Here is a 21093-nt window from a genome sequence, read left to right as displayed (position 1 = left end):
ATGGAGTACAGCAAATGGCAGAAGCAAAAGCAGCCACTAATCAGCCCTGGACTCTAATATACAGTAAGGCAAGCAAGTCCTGTGCAAGCACAGGAGCCTGCCAATTAGCAGTTAAGCCACTATAATATCTATAAATTCAGTCTATCACACTCCAATCAAATCTTATCTCAAACCCTTTGAGCCACACATTGGGCACAAGAAAAGACTGTTGTTTTTTGACCCCTGTGGGCAGCACCACACAGCTGCTTGCTCACTCCCCCACAGTGGGATGGGGGGAAGAGAATCAGAAGGGCAAGAGTGAGAAAACTCATAGGTTGAGATAAAGGAAGTTTAACAGGTAAAGCAAAAGCTGCACATGCAAACAAAGCAAAAGGAATTCATTCACTATTTATTGCTCTCTACAGCTACCTGAAAGGAAGTTGTGAGGAGCTGGGGGTCGTCTGGGGGTCATCCTCTTCTCACAGATAACTAGTGATAGGACAAGAGGGAATGACCTCAAGTTGCACCGGGGGAGGTTCAGATTGGAAATGAGGAGAAATTTCTTCTCAGAAAGAGTAGTTAGGCATTGGAAGGGGTTGCCCAGGGAGGTGGTGGAGTCACTGTCCCTGGGGGTGTTTAAGGAAAGGTTGGATGTGGTACTTAGGGACATGGTTTAGTGGGTAATATTGGCGGTAGGGGGACGGTTGGACCAGATAATCTTGGAGGTCTTTTCCAATCTTAATGATTCTATGATAATACTTAAAGGGGGCTTATAAGACAGATGGAGAGAGAATTTTAGACGGGACTGTGGTGGTAGGATAAGGGGTAATGGTTTTAAACTAAAAAATGGTAGATTTAGATTAGACATTAGGAAGAAATTATTTCCTATCAAGTTGGAGAGACACTGGAACAGGATGCCCATAAAACTTGTGGATGCTCCATCCCTGGAAGTGGTCAAAGTCATTTTGAATGGTGCTTTGAGCAACCTGATATAGTGAAAGATGTCCTTGCCCATGGCAGGGGGGGTGGAACTAGAGATTATTGTCACTGTTATTTAGATCAATTAAATACCACCACCTTTTGTCTATAATTTTGGACCAGGGGATAGACTGCAGGGTTCTGCGTACCATGGCCCCAATATCTTTCACAATAATGACAGAAAGGCAGAAAGTCTGATCAAAACACAGTTCTCTCTTACTTTTCAGGGGAGTACTGTCACAGTCTAAAATTTTGCAGTGTCCGTATTGTTTAGATTAATAGCAGGATAATGCAAAGGGTCACGAATGCTGGCAGCTTCAAGACAGAGCTGAGCGTAATCACCAGGTTCAAACAGGTGCTGTAGAGTGATCAAAATTTTGCTCTACACCCCAAACAAATGTTTCACAAGCTTCATGTAGCAATATCTGATCTAAACTAACAAATCCGTATTCTTCTGCATATTGCCTAACTCCAAACCTCTAGATTGGCCATTCCTAATGCCTAACATGCTCCATGGAAGCCATGAGGCAGACTGCTGCTTCTTCTACCACCCGTACTACACTTGAGGGTGGTGGTAAAGCTGGCATTTCAAATGCCTCCTCAGAACTTGGGAGTGCAACAGACAGCCTCCCCAGGGAAACATCCTCATTGTGTTTCACAGCATCTTGTTCTGCAGGGGGCTGCAGTAACTAGGAAGGCCCTTCAAGGGGATCATCATCAAACTTCATGGTAGATGTATTCACTGGCCCACCACATTCAGAAAAACAATTTGCATTTAAGGGTCCTTGTGGTCCCTGTAACCCCCTGTCAATAAGATGTTTGCAGTGACACAAAAATTGCTTAGTTTTTCTAATTAGCAATCTTCATTCTACCTGTTTTTTTTTTTTTTTCGTTTTTTTTTCTCTGCTTTGCTTGCTTGTAAGCTAAGGCATCAGAACTAACAGCCCCAGCAGCACTTTTATCACCACCATCCTGACTGCTACTCTTCTGTGCTTGAAAATCATGATGGTCTTCGAGAGCTAAAAACATTTGCTTACTGTTACATTCCCCTCCGCCCCGCCAACTAGTTTATCTGTACTAAGTAATGGCCTTGTTTGTAACTGGGTGTTTTGCTTCAATGTCCTGTGAACAATAGCCACAGCCTTATGAGCACAACTAGCACTTGTATGACCACCCCCCTGATTTGCAATAGCCTCTGTCACAGTACCACTGTCAGCCCTTTTATCAACAGCATCCTGCTGGCTACTCCTCTCTACTAGATAATAGTCATGGTCTTTCAGCTCTGCAATACCCCCATTGCTCTTACTGATCCGCTTGCTCTTTCTGTAGTAGCTGTGGTCTCTAAGAGCATGGGGCTGTGGTCTGTTTCCCAAAGCCTGGGTCTTGCTGCTTTTGCAGGAGTCAGGATAGTTTAACAGGACAGTCGTGACTGCGTGCTTGGTCTTCTGCCTCTTATTTGCAGCATCGATCTAAGGACAAGGAAATACATATAGTACCAGCCTGCACCTCATAATGGTTTTACAGGTAAGCCCCCCCCCCCCCCCCGCCCCCAGTATTGGGAAAAGGAGTTCCCCCACCAGTACTCACCCTCTCTGGGGCACACTTACCTTGAAATCTAGTTGGCAGTTCACAGGCCCGTTGGCCAATTCTTCCTGTTTGTTTGGTCTTTTTTGGGATCTCCTTTGGGCCTTTTCTTTATTGTCCCCATGCACGTGTTCTTCTGAAGCTGTCATTTTATTCTGGTTTTCCATTTTTACAGACAGTGTTGCCTGTCTTGCATGCAAAGCCCAAAGTCTGCCCCAGTAATCTTGCATGGTCATCCTGTTGGGTCGGACCCAGATGTGGGGGCCTCTCAGCCCAGCTCACAGGACCAGTTTCTTCTTTGCATGTGACAGGATTTGTGCTAGGGACCCCTTGGTGGGTCTTGTAGGTGGGATTCATAGTCCTTGGGCATGTTCTGACTTGTCTATGCCTCCTCACCCTTTTGGTGTTCCCCCGTCCCTCCCCCCAACGTGTCAGGGCTTGTTCTGCAGCCTGTTAAAGTGGAGGACCCCAAACATGTTTTGCTTTTGTTTAACTATTTTCTATTCACACTTCAACTTTAATTATTCATTCAATTGTCTTATTAAAGTATATTTTTGTAATTATAAGTGGAATGTGAAAAAGTTTACTATTTGAAGTAAAATTGTCTAAGTGCTTCACAAAATTGAGATGAGGAAGAAAGGGAGGAGAACAAACACAGAAATTCTGATCAATCAGTGTTAATAAAGACAATGACCAGAAACAAGCATGGTCAGCTGCAGTAACTGATAAGTAACTGATAAGTAACTGATGTGAGAATGTTTATTCCAGCGGGACTATTTAATTAAGGACTTCTAAATTGGGATGATAAGGAAAAAGGGAAACAATAAACAAACATACTTAGACATAGATCTGACAAAACAAATGATGACAAATGACGAAGACAGAGTCAAGAAACAAACTTCACCAGTCAATAACTGATTTGCTATCTAGCAATTACAGGTACCATTCCTAGGAAAGCCCAACCAGGACTTTGTATCTGATAAGATTGTAAAATGGGGGGGGGGGGGGACGACTGGACTAGGAAGGGTTGAGGATTTGATACAAACCCTATACAAATCCATGAAGGGATTTGCAGGGCAAGGGGAGCAGGGAGGAACAAAGAGGGAGGTAGATAGAAAAGGAAATAAAGGGGGGCACTTAAGCATAAAACAGGGACAGTCTGTCTGAGCCCTGCACCTCAAGACTGCCATCTGTCCTATCTTTTTATATCTTCTGATTAAATCATTTTCTTAACTATCTCTCTGTGTTATCTGTAGGTTTGTGCCTGGTGTACCTGGCCAATAAGCACACAGTCAGAATCTACATGAGTGTAATTAATTAATTCTGCAGAATCAGGTGCTTGGCAAGCAAACCACTGACTTGAAGTGACTCGCAGAAAACTGACTCCACAATCAGTAAGATTGTAAAGTACGTATGTTTATTCAGCGCTGGGTGGCATGGGGGGTAATCCCACCAAAGTCGTGCGCACCTAACGCGGCAACTTGCTTTGGTTATATGCAGTAAAGAGTTACATATGCATGAAATTTCCCAATACGTCTATACATATGCATAACCTGTCCCTGCTTAGTATTAAAATTAGCTCCAAGAAATCATTTCCATAAATTCCTCTTGTCTGCGCTTGCGCGGTGCCTTATGGTGGTGGGCGCTGAGGGTTGTGGGGATGAAGTAAGATGTCTTCATCAGGGCTGAACTTTTCACCTCATTTCTTTGTGCATGCTCTCTGAGCCCTTGGTCACAATCTGGGCCATAAGGTTGTTTTGATCTGGTTCTTGGGGTCCTAGAGGCTCCTGTTATTTCGAGACCTTGCATGTTTGACATTCTTTATCTTGTCCCTTTGTGAACAGTCCTCCTTATCTCTGAGCCCTTGGTCACAGTCCGAACCATGAGGTTGTTTTGATCTGGTTCTCAGGGTCCGAGAGGGGCTCCTGTTATCTGGAGGTCTAAGCGCAGCACAGGCACAGTACATCGCAAATGTAGCACATATTCATTCTTAATCAATCGCTCTCTAATTTCTAATCCCATGTATCAGAAGCACCATTATTTATACACAGATAACTTGTGAAACTCTCTCTTTAGCTACTTCTGATTGGTTGTTTTAGCTCATCTAGCTTATCTGCTATTGAACATGCATGTTAAAGAGGAAGGGGGGGAGGATCAAATCTCACATTTATATACATTTCCATTTCGATGGGTGTGTTTTTAATATGCTAATGACCTTTAATGAGCAAAAGGTTACTATGGGTCAGTCTGGAATCTTCCTGCACCTGTTTTTCTCCTTGCTTTTTACCTTTCATCCCTTATCTCCCTTGCTTCTACTAGCTGAAGGCTACCAGTCTCCCTGATTTCTTTAAGGTTTCCTTATTTTCTCAGCTAAAGACTACACAAGGCAACAAGCCTCCCTATTTTCTTCAAGGTTTCCTTTTTTTCCCCAGCTGAAGACTACATTCTCACAGAGGCACAAACAGCATCTCTTATTGGCTTGGCTTTGGGCAGTGACGGGTCCCTTTGGAGCCATCTGAAACTGGCCCTTATCTAACATGGGGTAGCTGCTGGATTCTTCTCACAGAAGCCACCCCTGAAGCCCCCCTGCTACCAAAACCTTGCCACGTAAACCCACTACAGTGGCATCCACAACCTCTCTGGGCAACCTGTTCCAGTGCCTCACCACGCTCTGAGTGAAGAATTTCCTCCTAACCTCTAATCAAAATCTCCCCTCTTTTAGTTTAAAACCATTCCCCCTTGTCCTGTCATCATTTGATTGAGCAAAGAGTCGCTCTCCATCTTTTTTATAAGTCCCCTTTAAGTACTGAAAGGTCATGATTAGATCACCCTGGAGCCTTCCCTTCTTTAGGCTAAACATCCCCAGCTCTCTTAGCCTTTCTTTGTAGGAGAAGTGCTCCAGCCCTCTGATCATCTTCATGGACCTCCTCTGGAGCTGTTCTAATAGATCAACATCCTTCTTGTGCTGGGGGCCCCAGACCTGGACTCAATAGTCCAAGTAGGGCCTCACAAGGTCACCTGAAATTTCCCAACTTTAACTTGCTAGTTTAAGTTCTGTAAGTAACAGAGTTTGAAGCGTTAGTGTAAAGAAAGCATGCATAACCATCACTTGCATAATTCTGACTCATTATTTAAAATATTTAGCAATGACTTGGAAATTCCTATATGGTACACTTCTGTTGCTGTTACCTCCTCTGCCACCTGTGAACCCAGGGTCACAAAGGGTAGAAATTTTAACACAAAGCCTTAGTCTGTGATGACTGATCATTAAAAGCAAGAGTAGTTTTGCTATTCTTTTAGTGGAACAGAATTTCTTTACCTCAGAGATATTCTATTCACTTCCTCTCTTTATCCCTGTCTCTCATTTTCATAAAAAAATACTTCCAAGGGAACAAAGAAAGCTAATAACATACTACACTCACATTCCAGATGACAATTTTCAGTAATCTTGTTATGACATCATAGGAATAACTTAAATGTGGTGGGACAATTCACAACTGGAAGATCGCAATGGAAGGTTACAAGCTATTTTGAAAAGATAGATGGGAAAGGAGGAGGGTTCATGCTCTATGTAAAGAAGAGGAGGAGGGTTCATGCTCTATGTAAAGGAGAACCTTGAATGTATCGAAGTTAACTACAGTGACTGTGAAAACCCTATTGAATCAATATCTGGATCAAGATTAAAGGGGTCATCTCCAAGGCGGATCTTACATTAGGCATCTGTTACTGACCTCCTAATCAAGACAATAAGGCCAACAAAGCCTTATTTAGGTTACTTAAGCAAGCTTCAGACCAACAGAATCTGGTTCTTATTGGTGACTACAACTTCCTGGACATTTGTTGGAAGAAGAATACAGCAGTGCACAAGTGCAGTTCTATAATGCATAAAAGACTGCTTCCTGGCATAAATGTTAGATGTGCCCACTAGGAATGAGGCACTGCTGGACTTACTATTCACTAAGAAATCTTGCATGATAATATAACTGTTAATGATAGCCTTGGTTACAGTGACTACAATATTGTGGAATTTAAGATTCCGCTGAGCCTGCTGACGTTTGGTAGTAAGACAAAGATTTTAGATTTTTAGCTCATCAAACTTCAACATGCTCAGAGCTGAGTTAAGAGGGATTCAATGGGACGCATCCATGGAGGATAAAGGAGCTTGTGAGTGTTGAGAGTTTTTCAAGAATACACTCCTGGAAGCACAAGAACAGTCCATCAATTTTAAAGGAAAGGGAAGTGGGCAAAGCAAGTGGCCACCTTGGCCAAACTGCAACCTTCTGGGGCTGCTCAAAAGTGAAAAAGAAGCATATTAGAGATGGAAAAGTGGACAAATGCCCATTGAGAACTATAAGAACATTGCTAAGGCATGCACAGACACAGTTAGGAATGCAAAAGCCCAACTTGAACTGAAATTGATCCATGAAACTATAGGCCAATCAGTATTACTTCAATTCCTGTGAGAGTTATGGGACAAATCTTCCTGGGAACTATTACAAGTCAAATGAAGCAGATGATTGGGAAAAGCTAGCATGGATTCACCAAGGGCAAATCATGCTTGACAAGAACCACATGAAGTTCAATAAAGACAAATGTAAAGTCCTGCACCTGGGATGGCATACTCCAAGTGTGCAGTACAGACTGTGATCTGCCTGGCTAGGAAGCAGCTCTGGAGTAAGAGACTTGGGGGCTCAATGTATAATAATGTTATAAATGGCTCAGGATTCAAATTAGGATTAAATAAAAAAATAGGATTTATTAGAAGAATATAAAGGAATAGAGGTAAGCAAACAGCGCTGGGTGCACCGGGAGTCTCCGCTCCACCAGGGCGCACACCAGTTACATCAAGCAGCTGATTTTTATGCACCTAGACTAATACATATTCATTGCTACTTCTAAAAAAATAGATTATTATAATTAGCTTCCGGGTTCCAGTCCCTCCTACTGGAGCATGCGCATCAGTCTCCTCTGGGGGTCTCTAGGGGTCTTTCATGCTGAAGGCTCGTAGTCTTCCTCTCACCTTTGTATTCACTCGGCACCATTCCAAGTTTATAGAACACTCTGCAGGTCTTGTCTCCCAACCGTCCTTCAGCTTCTTTTTCCTTCCTCTTAATCTCTTGGCCCCCTGGCCAGATACCAAAGATCCACATAGTATCCCATAACAGTCACTAGTTGTTATCAGTTGTTCTGAAACTCCCAGACATCAAACACAAACAGCTTTCTTATTTGACGCTTCACGAGTAATTGAAACATTCTTCCTCAGCCATTCACAGACACATCTATAGCAATGTTAAGTTAATCTCGAAGAAGACAGGAAAAAAGGCTGTAACTGTTAGAAATAGAAGTCCGGAATAACAAAAGCAAACAGGTTCATAAATTTAAGGAGTGTTTTCTGAAGACGTGATAAATTGACTAGAATGAGGGGGAGACCGGGACACACTGCATCTGTGGTTCAAGAATTAAATTGCCAGTGCAGGACCCAGAGGCAGACAGGATTCAAACAGAGTTGTTCTTTATGGACACGAATTGTTAACACATTCCTCACAATAAGCTCATTATGAGTGAACAGCACTGCTGCAGCAAAAAAAGCCAACAGGATTCTGGGTTGCATCAGCAAGGGCATTACCAGAATAGATAAGGAAGTGATTATTCCATTCTGCTCAGCGCTTGTCAGGCCACACCTGGAATACTGTGTTTAGTTTTGGTCCCCAGTATTCAAAAAAAGATGTGGACAGTCTGGAGAGGGTCCAAAGAAGAGCCACTAAGGTTTTCAAATGACTGGAAAGCCTACAATATGAGAAAAAGCTGAAAGAACAGGTTTTTTTCAGCTTGGAGAAAAGAAGGCTCTGGGGAGACCTCATCACTATGTTCCAATATTTAAAAGATTGCCCTTGGAAAATACAAGGGCAATGGCTACAAGTTGCACTGGGGAAGATTTCAATTGGACATGAGGAACATTTTTTACTGTGAGAACAATCAGTCATTGCAATAACCTCCCCAAGGATGTGGTGGATTCTCCAACACTTGAAACTTTTAAGGTTTGGCTAGACAAAGTGTTAGACAATCTTCTCTAGGCCCTGTTTTTATCATAAGAGGTTGGACCAGATGATCTCTGACATCTCTTCCAACCTGGGCTTTTCTATGATTCCTTGCTTTTTAGCAAGATTACTTTAATGATACCCTAAAAGGAGGTTTCAAGTTTAGGATTTCTAAAGTGGCCAGAGAATAATTGATTATACGTGGCTGTTGATGATATACGGCCATTAATGGTGTACCGAGATTTATAGTGAGAACAACCAGAAGACTAGGCCATGAATTATTCATACACTGAAGTAACTGATATGGGAGGGGAATTTCTTTTTGTGGAAAAAATAATTTGATAGCTACGTATCCTTAGGTCAAAACTACACGCAGAAAATAGATATGTGAAAATAACCATAACACTTAATGAAAATTATTTTGAAAACACATAAAGGTAAAATCTGAGGCATTTTGCAAAGAGAAGTGAGGCTCAAGGTGGATTTTGAGGCTGCTAGTAAAGAAAATATGCATTCAGAATTTATCTATACAACCATATACTAGCTCACCATAAATGCAGGAGCTGTGACTGGCAGCATCATGGGAACATGGGAAATGACATTTGTAATGACAAAGAGTTTAACAGATGACCAACTCCATGCTGTGCAATCTTTCATCACAGAAACAAATACCAATATTTCTAAATATATTTATATACATGTACATGTACATTGCTATTGGCATAGCAAATAAAATCATAGAACTACAGAGTCATTTAGGTTGGTGTACTGGGTCTGGCTGGAATGTTAACTTTCCCTGCCGCAGCCCATACAGTGCTGTGCTCTGCACTTGTAGCTAGAACAGCAGTTATCACACCAGTGTTCTATCTACTGCTGAGCAGTGCTGGCACAGCATCAGGACTCTCTCTAACCCTCCTAGGGGGTGGGCAAAAAGTGAGAAAAGAAACATCACCAGGGCAGCTGACCTAAACCAACCAAAGGGATATTCCATACCATATGATGTCACACTCAGCAATAAAAGGTGGAAACAGGAAGAAGAGGGGAGGGCTGGGCTCTCATGAAAACATGAGCCCTCCTCCCAAACACCGGCTGCGTGCGTTGAGGCCCTGCTTCAAGGACGTGGTAAAGCATCACTCATTTGTGGGAAGTAGAGAGTAATTTCTTTCCTCTGCACTTCCACATAGCCTTCATTTGTTTTATTTGTTTGTTTTCCTCCCTTTTTTTCCTTTCCCGCTCCCTTTTCCCCTTTCCCTTTTTTTTTCCCTTTAGTTAAATTGTTTAGTTCATGATAATCTTTCTTTAATTATTATTATTATTATTATTTCCCTTTAATTAAATTATCCTTATCTCAACCCGTGAGTTGTTCTTTGCTTTACTTCTCCCCCTCCTCATCTAAGGAGGGGGAGTGAGAGAGCGGTTGTGGTGTTTAGCTGCCTAGCACAGTAAAACCACCACAGTCCTTTTTGGCGCCCAACGTGGGGCTCGAAGGGTTGAGATAACAATAGAATTGATTAAAATGCTTACAACTAACACACTTACTTGCTAGTTACCATGTTCAGTGTCCTGTTAATAATGGCTTGCTTGATCATGCAATCCGTGTCATGGTCTCCTTTCTCCTCTATATCCAGTCCAAGAATATGCTACAATCTGTGTTCGTTTTTTTTTTAATTCGCTGTGCTGCCAAGCACTGGCCTCGAGTTTAATCTGGCATTCAGGCTCTGCACTGTTATCATTTGGGTCTCATGGAAACTATCTTTTAGAGAATATTCAGAACTACACTGCCTTCCTTTCCTCATCTGGATGTCAGTTTATGAATAATATCAGGAATGGTACCTCTTCCTTCTTTCACAGTGGGCTAATTACAACAGCTTGGGAGTATTTTGAACATCCATGTATAACCCATATATTGCTATTTCTAATTCTGAATAATGGGTTTCCTCTTCTTTCTAAGATTAGTCGATTGTTTAGAAAGCTTATCTGGGAATCTGTCTCGAAACAGTCTTGTGGCGGGTGGTAAGGTGTGTGGGATGATGTTGGCAGGTACCTGTCACGGGTGTCTCCTCCAATAGTTTTGAACTTCACCCCTGAACAAGTGTAAAATCCTAAAACCCTGGTAGAATGTTTGAGAGCTGTATGTCCTGACCCTGATAATGCCGGAGAACGACAGCTTGCAGCATTGTGCTGGGTCCTGGCTTACTCCTATCAAACACTATTTAACATAATCCATCACCTTGAAGAGAGGGAGGAAGTTTCTGAGTCTGATGTCCAAATAACACATGCTGCGGCTGACCCAGAGGACCAACCAGCTATGGTATCAGTCACCCCCATAGTCAAGTCAAAACAATGGAAACGGAAGTCAGCTCATTTAGTAAGGGAAGAAGCCTCTCCTAAGAAGGAGGGAGAAGAGGAAATGGCAAGCACCTCTAAAGCAGAGCCATCACAAAAACATCATGAAGAAGAGATGGAAATCATAAAGGAATCAGAAACCACTCGATCCCTATCCCTGAGTGAGTTGCGAGAAATACAAAAGGATTATGGTCGACTCCCAGGTGAACACATCCTCACCTGGCTGCTTCGATGCTGGGATGCTGGGGCCAATAGCCAACAATTAAAAGGCAATGAAGCCAAGCAGCTGGGATCCCTCTCTAGAGAAATGGTAATTGACAAAGGAATTGGGAGAGGGGCACAGGTTCTCAGCCTCTGGAGGAGACTCCTGGCAGCTGTGAGAGAAAGATATCCCCATAAGGAAGATATTGTATATCAAGTAGGCAAGTGGACCACTATGGATAAAGGTCTCCAGCATCTGCGGGAATTAGCTGTGCGGGAGATGATTTATAGTGATTTGGACAATGCCCAGACACCTCAAGACCCCGATGAAGTCCAGTGCGCAACATCCATGTGGTGTAAATTTGTGCGGAGTGCACCATCAGCACATGCCAGTACACTGGCAGTAATTAACTGGGATGAGGGGATGGGACGAACAGTGCATAATCTGTCCTGCCAGCTTCAAAAATATGAAGACAATCTCTCTGCTCCACTACATTCCTGTGTCTCAGCTGTGGAGAAACTGTCTGAAAGACTTGACCACCTCGTAGAACAAGCATATTCCCCCTCATCTAGATGGAGTGATATTTCAGCCACTAAGAATATTAGTTCTTCCTTAGCTCGAGTTTCAGTTTCCCAGGAGCGGTCTCAACCCTCCAAGTTTCAGTAGTTACTGGTCCTTTTATTCTGGATGCATGGGTCCCTTTCTGAGGTTCTCACAGCTGTTTCAGTAGTCAGTAAAACAAGGTACAGTCCCTCACATCGAGGGTTCAGTGATTCTTCCCTCCCGTGGCTGCTTGTTGAAACACTTTCTTTTTTATCTTCTGACAAGTTAAATAACAGTTATCTAATTTGCTTTGCCGTATGGCCCTTTCCAGGTTCCTGTAGCAGGATTCATCTGATAGCCTTTCAGGTTGATACAGATTTGACTACAGATACCAGGGTTTTGGCATTCATCACTATCTCCACAGTTTCCCAGCTGGACAGTCACATTCTTTTATGTTGCATTCCTTCAGGGGCTCATCACCCCAGTCCTTGCAGTCACTCTGCTGGTTACACACTTTATTGATATCTATGCATTCTCCACTTCTGCACTTGAATTTGCCAGGTCCAGAGCACTGAATAACACTGTTACAGTTTGCTTCATCAGTGCCATCCAGACAGTCTCTCACACCACTGCACTGCCTACTCCCATGGACACAGTTCCCATCTTCACATTTGAACTGGTCCAGGAAGGGCAGTTAATTTCATCACTTCCATCCTTGCAATAAGGATCTCTGTCACATCACCACTTCCTGTGGATACATTCACCTGAGCCGCACTGCACCTCACTCACAGAACACTTCACCAGAGGTGCAGGCTGGCAGCCACACTGCTCCAAAGATTCATCCGAGTGGTCAGAGCAGTCACCTTGACCATTGCAGACAAATCTTTTGGAAATACATTGTCCACTACTGCATGTGAACTCTGCTGCACTACAAGTCACATTGCCACAATTCTCTTCATCTTCTCCACTGTCACAGTCTTTTTCACCATCACATTTCTATGACACTGTTCTCATATGACACAGCTCAACACTTTCGTCAGACCCATCTTCACAATCCGGATCCCCATCACACTGCCATCTGTTTGGCACACACTGACCACTGTTGCACACAAAGTCAGATTCAGCACACATCTTCTTCACACATCTTCTCATCACTGCCATCTGAGCAATCTTCACATTTTACTCTAGCACCGTTGGCAGCAGTGCACAGTCAGGCAAAGGCGAGCAGCAGGCAGAGCGCCCCGCACCGTCACCTGTGTCATTTATACTACTTCTATTACCCATGCTGTTAGTGTCAGTGGCATCCTCCTTCTCTTTTTGCCACTGACCATTCACCACAAATGGATAAGACACATGATTACTAGTTAGGAAAGAGAGTGTAACGTCTGCTATACGGCTGCAGGCAGTGCCAGCTGCAACCTTAGGTTTGTGAAAGAGCCTGCCGGTGGTCATTTGGCAGTGTAATCTGCGTCTCTGCACTCCTGCCCTGCAATAGAGCTAAGTCGTCATTAGTAATAGTTATAACACCGATCTGGGGAATAATAGTCTTTTTTGCATTGCAAGATAAACCTTTTATAAAAAGAATGCTAGAGTGGTCTGGCACATCGGAACTACAAGAATACAATGCTCTAGTGGACATTGGCGCACAATGTACCTTAATGCCATCAGGCTACCAAGGGACAGAATTCATCTGTATCTCTGGAGTGACAGGGTGATCCCAACAACTAACTGTACTGGAAGCTGAAGTGAGTCTAACTGGTAACGAGTGGCAAAAGCATCCCATTGTGACTGGCTCAGAGGCTCCATGCATCCTTGGCATAGACTACCTCAAGAGAGGGTACTTCAAGGATCCAAAAGGATACCGGTGGGCTTTTGGCATAGCTTTTGGCATAGCTGCTTTGAGCACAGAGAAGATTAGGCAGCTGTCTACCCTGCCTGGCCTTTCAGAAGACCCTTCTGTTGTAGGATTGCTGGAGGTTGAAGAACAGCAGGTACCAATTGCTACCACAATGGTGCACCGACGGCAATATCGCACCAACTGAGACTCCCTGATTCCTATCCATGATTTAGTTCATCATCTGGAGAGCCAAGGCGTGATCAGCAAGACTCGTTCACCCTTTAATAGTCCCCATAAGGCCAGTGCAAAAGTCTAATGGCGAGTGGAGGCTAACAGTGGACTATCAGGGCCTGAATGAAGTCACGCCACCGCTGAGTGCTGCAGTGCCAGACATGCTAGAACTCCAGTATGAACTAGAGTCAAAGGCAGCTAAGTGGTATGCTACAATCCATATTGCTAATGCATTTTTCTCCATCCCTCTGGCAGCAGCATGCAGGCCACAGTTTGCTTTCACTTGGAGGGGCATTCAGTATACTTGGAAACGACTGCCCCAGGGGTGGAAACACAGCCCTACCATTTGCAATGGACTGATCCAGATGACACTGGAACAGGGGAACGCTCCTGAACACCTGCAGTACATCAATGATATCATTGTAAGGGGAAACACAGCAGAAGAAGTTTTTGAGAAAGTATCCTTCCATATCCTCCCACACTCCCTGCCACTCCTAACTGCCCTGCCACAGGACAGATCTCTGGATGACATTCTTAAGTAGTTGTTTAACTTTAAACAAAACCTGTAGCGCATTCAGAATGAAGAACATGCTGGTCTGAACATCCCAAGGATATTCAAAGTTTTGAGAAGCTATCGTAATTCGTTTGGAGAAGGAGGAGAGGGTGAAGGAGAAAGGGAGAGTGGACAAGTGGGAAAAGACATCTCCCCCTGAGTAGTTTCTGAGGTATGGTTCCCAAAATATGGAGTTGACGGCAATGCTGAATACAAATACCAGACTAGTCTCAGGACAAGCAATTTTATCATTGTGCGCCAGTGTTACACAGCACCAGAAAATAACAACCTTAAATCAGCCCCTGGAAAGGATAAAGAGCACGACAGGGAACACATACAGTAAGTAATGTGCTATATAACTCAGTTTGCAAAACAGGCACAGCAGACCTGAGATCAAAAAAAGCAACATTGTGATTAGCAACTATTAAACTGGTCTAATGCTTATAACAATTTTGGTTTAACATGCTCTGCTCAGATCTGTCGTTATCTCAACCGTTCGTGCCCCACATTGGGCACCAAAAGGACTGTTGCGGTTTAACCCGACCGGCAGCTAAGCACCACAGAGCCATTCGCTCATCCTTCCCCCCCCAAAGTGGGATCGGGGAGAGAATTGAAAAAAAAGTGAAAGCTTGTGGGTTGAGATAAAGACAGTTTATTAGGACAGAAATGAAAGGAAAACAATAACAATAATGATAATAATTGTACTACTAATAATATGTACAAAGCAAGAGAAGCACAATGCAATTGCTCACCACCTGCTGACCGATGCACAGCCTATCCCCGAGCAGCCAGTCTCCCCACCCTGGCCAACCACCCCATATTAATTGTTCAGCATGACAACACATGGTATGGAATACCCCTTTGGCCAGTTTGGGTCAGCTGTCCTGGGTCTGTCCCCTCCCAGCTCCTGATGCACACCCAGCCTGCCTGTTTGCAGGACAGAGTGAGGAAGCTGAAAAGTCCTTGGCTTGGTGTAAGCACTGTTCTGCAACAATTAAAACATCAGTGTGTTTTCAACGTTATTCTCATCCTAAATCTAAAACACAGCACCATACCATCTACTAGGAGGAAAATAACTATATCCTAGCCAAAACTAGGACATCAGGAAATTTTAATATTTGGACAATGAGGAGGGAGCATGTATAATTTTTTTAAAAAAAAAAGTCATTGGAATAATGCATCTATCTAATATATATCATAATAAGAAACATTTTGGGAGAACATTAAGGCCAAATATATTTCAGAAATATGTCAAAGATCTAAGATAGTAATAGTACAACTTTATGGCCAAAAATACTGTATTTTTAAAGAGCAAAATTTTAAACAACAGTTTTATACATTATTTTTTTTCAAAAACAAACAAACAAACAAAAAACAAACAGTGCACTCTATTTTGGTTCCCTAAACAGTAGACAGGGCTTGTGATTAAATGACACTTTAAGAACAGCAAATATCTTTATTTTTTTAAAACACTGCAAGTTTAAAAATGTCTCTCATAACCCCCACAAATATAATGGTCAAATAAGGATTTTCTTCAGTATGGTAAATGAGGAATCCAGAAATAGACTTCAGCTTAGACAATCTTTTGAGAGAAATAATAAACAACAGCTTTACAGTAAGATTGATCTGTCTGAATTCTCTTGTATTTTTGACGCTATCTTCAACATTAACTTTGCCCAAATAATTCCTCTGTTCCTTTCTTTCCTGCAGCATGGCTACTGTGAAAAAGACTGAGTGAAAGTTACAGTAATAAACATTTAACTAGTTAAATAAAGACTCTCAATAGATTACTGATTACATGTAAGTGTCTGCTTTAATTGATACAACTCAAAATATTATGGATAAATAAAAGAAAAAAAAAAAGAGGAGATATCGGTGCTTCTTCTTATTAAACCAAAACATATGGTTTTGCAAGATCTCTGCTAAACTAACAAATTGGACAGGGACAGATGACCTTAGGTGTTTATGTCAAAAGGACTGTATTTACAAAAGCATGAATGTCTAAAATAGTCATTAATAATTAACAACATGCCATTTTAATTTTCTAAGTTGAGACATTATCTCCAAAACGTATTTACTTTATTGGTTTCTTAACTAGAGGTAGGTCATTTGTAGGTCTTGTTAATATATGGTGCGCACTTCATTAGTTTTTTAATAGACTAGTATGCAGTAACCATGAACAGCACTCCAGGAACAGCAGCACATAAAATAATTTGGATAAATTTTATTTTTTTTTCATGTTGGTTTCATGTTTTCTCTTGTTATTTCATTGTTTTGTGAAGAATGCATAACTAGGCAAGGGACGTTAGTTTGAGAAATCTGAAAATCTTTTGCATTTTATAACCAAAGGCTGGGAGTCTAGCAATGTCTTCATATGCAGACCGTTTCCTCCCATTTCAAGTTTTTGCAAATTATGTAGTCAGTTCTGACTGATAGCCAGCATTAAGTCTCTTCTCAACTTTCAAACTTAAAAAAGTGTTTCACAATCATGTGGCAGTATAATTGAAAATGACATTTCATATACTTTGACAATCAAAAGAGTCTAAATGATAAGAAGTAAACTGCCCTTATAGCTGCATCATCCTATATATGTCATTACAGTGCCAGTTACTTAGTGAAAAAGCAAGTTTAAGGATTTGTAAAACACATATTACAGCTTTCTTGTGCTAACAAACACCTAAAATACTCAGGTTCCCAAAATGTTTTCCTTCCCTCCTACCCCATTTAAGACATTCAATGAAATCACATATCACATAAAGTAAAAAGGTTTGTGTCTTGTGTTTGCTTTCAGTTTCATGTTATTGGCACAAACTTCTGGACTCAAGCGCTATAACCCATACTGGAAACCACCAATTAAAACAACAACAGAATATATTGCAAGTGGGAACAGCTATGTCATTTAAAAAGGAAATGTTTTTGCAAAAACTGTTACACTGCAGTGCTGTTAGATGATTCATATAAAGCTTGCATTAGCATGCTGAATATATATTTTTTCAGACTATGCTCAAATGATCTAATCATTGCCACAGGTTTGCTCACTTAAAATATACCACAAGTAGCCCGGTGGCACAACCTCTTGAATTTTGCAATTACAATATAAGTATAATGTATGAGAAAACTTTTGTTTATTTTTTATACAAAACATAAAACCCCATCCCCTTCCCCAATACCCCATAACAAAACAAACAAAAAACTACCAAACCTTCATAAGACACCACTTGTTTTTTTTTGCTTTTTTTTTTTTTCCTACAGTTCTATTTAAATCACTAAATCCAAGGTGGCCAATATATTCCCAAGTTAAAAGAAGGGATATTATCATGCACTCCATAGTTAATAGTAGACACAGAAGCTTTATGTTTTTAAGCAAGATCAGGACCAATTTTATAATGCCATATATAACAACATTAACTACTCTGATCACCTATTTAGAATGTCAGTGTCACTTTTTATAACATACAACTACCTGCTTTAGCTTTCTTAAATAAAATTTTTAACTCCTTAAAATTGTTAACGTTAATGAGTTTTTTGTTGCTAGATCCAAGTTTTCTGTAATTTCTGAAATAATGTTTAATTGATCTGATGTTCTGTATTTTTTCATGATTATTTTTAGGGAAATAGCATATGCCCATTAGTACTTATGTTCACTGGTTTGAAATGTCTCTAAATTAACTTTTCTAATAAAGGCCATTAGAAAGGTAAAATTAATCAAAGTTGACTCTGCCAAATACAAATTCATATTTAAGAGCTTATTTTCCAATCCTAGATATAATGGCATATGTTCTTCCAACAAAACTGGTTTCTACATTTGTATAAAGCCCTCACAAGATTTAAGCATTGTTTTGAATGTCAATGTCCTTTGCATGTATACAATTTATTTCTACTCGGGAATGTACAAATAATTTTATACAGTACGATGCCAGTACCACTCTGTACTATATATATATATATTTAAATAAAAACAAGTCCCTAGTCAGAAATAAACTGACAAAATTTACATTATTTTCTCTTAAAAAGTAAATAAAATAGCATTATTTAAAATGTGAATTAGCTATGACATACAGTACAATTACATAGATACATATCAACACAGCACATTCAATTTGCCAAAAATTAATAATTACAAAGATAACATGGATGCTTCCATATATATATATGTATGTACAACCAGATTTTAATTATAAGATGTTTTATAAGGGAGAAAGAAGTATCAGCTGTTCTTATTGTTGTTTTGGAGCTGGGAGGGTTAAGGATGAAAAACAATTCATTAGTCTTTATTGTTAACTTTGTTACTCAACTAATAAGCCATTCTTTTTTCCACTTCCCCTACACTGCTGAGAGGCAGCAATTTCTGTGTTAAGTGCACTCTAGTGCTACTTGGCATTGCAGACAATCCAATTACATATCTGAGTCCTCTGTAGCTTGCCAGCAATAATGCACCTGGTCAAAAAGCACCTTCTTTCAACTTAAGCTGTAGAATAAAGACTCATCAATGATTGCTGCATTTTTGTTGTTAAAAAATGGCACGTTTAAATTTATAGAGTGATTTTCTCAATGTTTCATTTATATTCATAGCTCTTTCTAAAGAATATCAAGGCTTTTATATTAAGCCTATCAAATGTCTGTGATTCAGTGAACAAGCAACCAGTGAACAAGCATTTCATGTTGTAAAACTAAAGATGCCTTGATATTATTACAGAACACGTTGTATGCAGTCTCATGTCAACTCTGACATAAGGAGTTAAACTGTTTTTTATACACATGTATCTATTATCATATTCATTCACACTGTTGTTTTTGGCAATAGAAAATGGAACACTTTCTAAAATGGGATTGTAGGAACTGAAACTGTTTGTTTATCATTTGGCAGTTGACTCAATCAGGTCAGTTCCCAATCCATCACTTTGGTATTTCATTCAATATCTTATATTTCAAAATATCAGTTTTATAAAAAGACAGATTTGGCAAGATTAATTTTATATATATATATATATATATATATATATATATATAAAATCTAATGTGGAAAAACAAATTTAAAAAAGCTGTAACTTAAGAAAAAAAACACACAACTGAAAAAAACACAACCCACACTGTTTCAGTCTGTAGCTACTGGGAAAAATGTAGTGTTCGTGACATTTCTGTTTGACATCTGTGAATAAAGAAAAGAGAAAAAAACGGCACATGTCAATTAAAAAGAGATTCTGTGATATTCCATGTACATCCTAGGTTTGTGTTAGGTATTTCATTACTGTCTTCTGTGAATCTTTCTGAACTGTGAAAACATGGTTAAATTTTACATCCATACACATCTGTAATTCTATTTTGCAATCCCAATATTCTAGCCTCAGAAGTGAAGACAGAATGAAAACACCCATGTCAAGAATTTAGAAGTCATACTACCAATACTTTTGATCCTTCAGAAAAAGTACATTTTGTAAAATTAGAATAACTGATATTTTAAATATTGATGATAACATTTTTTCTGACCAAATCACTCAATAGAAAATATTTTACCAAGAAATGCAACTGGGAAAAAAGGCCATTATACCTTTAGAAACATAAAGTGGGAAGGGAAGGAAGGAGAGAGAAACGGTCAGGGAAAGAGGAAACCGGATTGACTTTGTTTCAGTATCAAAAAAACTTTATCCTTTGTGCGAGTATGACTGAGAATTTAAAACGCATTGAGTCATGAGGCTTTGCCTAAAAGATAAGGAAATGTGCTGTGAATGTAGTTCAGCATCTTTTGTTTTTTCTCCATATAGTTTAAATAAAAACATAATATTAACTACAAACTCTGTGGATATTCAGAGTGAATATAACTTCAGCAATAAATTAGTATTATGCAAATTGTTTTCACAGATAATACAGTCCCTCTTCTGTATCTTCAGTCACGTAAAGGTGATCTTGCAGGGCCTCCCTGGCACAGTTAAACCAGGTTGTACTCCTTCAGGTTTAACTGTAGGATAGTATCCTTGACAGCAGCAAAGACGAAGCGTATATTCTCTGTGTCTGTAGCACATGTGAAGTGGGAGTAGATAATTTTGTCACTGTCTGGATTCAGGTCTACAAACATCTTCAAGATGAACTCTCGTGCTGCTTGTGCATCCCGTTGTGGTCCTAATAATTAAGAAGAGAAAGTCAGTTTTCTTACAGTCAGTTCAAAATTGGAGCTTCTTTAAGAGGGAACCTTAGGAGCAGAAAACAGAAGAAAGATCCAGTGTGTGATCCTCACATAAGAGAAGGGAACATTTTTACTAATAAATACTATTATATAGTATTTTTTTTCCAGTAGGAACCATTAAAAATAAAAATGGAATGAAATTCCAGAAGTTGATCATGCAAGAGCTTTTTTTTTTTTTCCTGCTTACTATCCTTTCTTCCATAAAATAATTTTTAAAATGGAGAGATGAATTGGATGATCTGTAACCACACAAAATGAACAACAGAAATATTAGTTACATTATACTAATAAATCATTATAAAATTAATAGAATTGTTAAATTGTCATTCTATACCTACTGTATTTAAACTGTATTTTTAAAAAGCATAAACAAGTTATATCCTAACACTACAATAGAATTTCATTTAATTAGTGATAAAAAAAATATGCTTTCTAGCTGAAGCTGGTCAACTGCAAAATGTTACTGTTCTAACAAATCAGTTATCTAAACTGCATAAGATAATGATCCTATTAAATCTATATTAAGGCTGTAATTCTCAGAAGAACACAAAGTCTGTGTAACCAAACTACATGTTCTACTTTACACAAGAGTCAATCTAGAAAAGTGAAGATTAACCTGCT

General features: G+C 40.2%; 1 protein-coding gene and 1 long non-coding RNA gene across 2 annotated transcripts in view; both read right to left on the bottom strand.

Annotated features, from left to right (window-relative positions):
• Positions 1-1150: 1150 nt before the first annotated feature.
• On the bottom strand, positions 1151-3023 carry LOC137847206 (uncharacterized). The gene is made up of 2 exons (XR_011090853.1): positions 2565-3023; positions 1151-2426 (listed from the first exon to the last, which is right to left on the bottom strand). It is a non-coding gene; the product is annotated as an uncharacterized lncRNA (long non-coding RNA).
• Positions 3024-15616: 12593 nt separating this feature from the next.
• Positions 15617-21093, bottom strand: part of LOC137847172 (guanine nucleotide-binding protein G(q) subunit alpha-like) — a 138530-nt gene continuing 133053 nt past the window's right edge. The window contains exon 8 of the mRNA XM_068665465.1: positions 15617-20408. Within this exon, the coding sequence (XP_068521566.1) occupies positions 20367-20408 (42 nt within the window). The 3' untranslated portion in view covers positions 15617-20366. The remainder of the gene's footprint in view (positions 20409-21093) is intronic.

Source organism: Anas acuta, chromosome W, assembly GCF_963932015.1.
Source record: "Anas acuta chromosome W, bAnaAcu1.1, whole genome shotgun sequence".
Classification (NCBI taxonomy): domain Eukaryota; kingdom Metazoa; phylum Chordata; class Aves; order Anseriformes; family Anatidae; genus Anas; species Anas acuta.
Note: the sequence above shows the minus strand (reverse complement) of the source record. Positions and strands in the feature narration are given on the sequence as shown.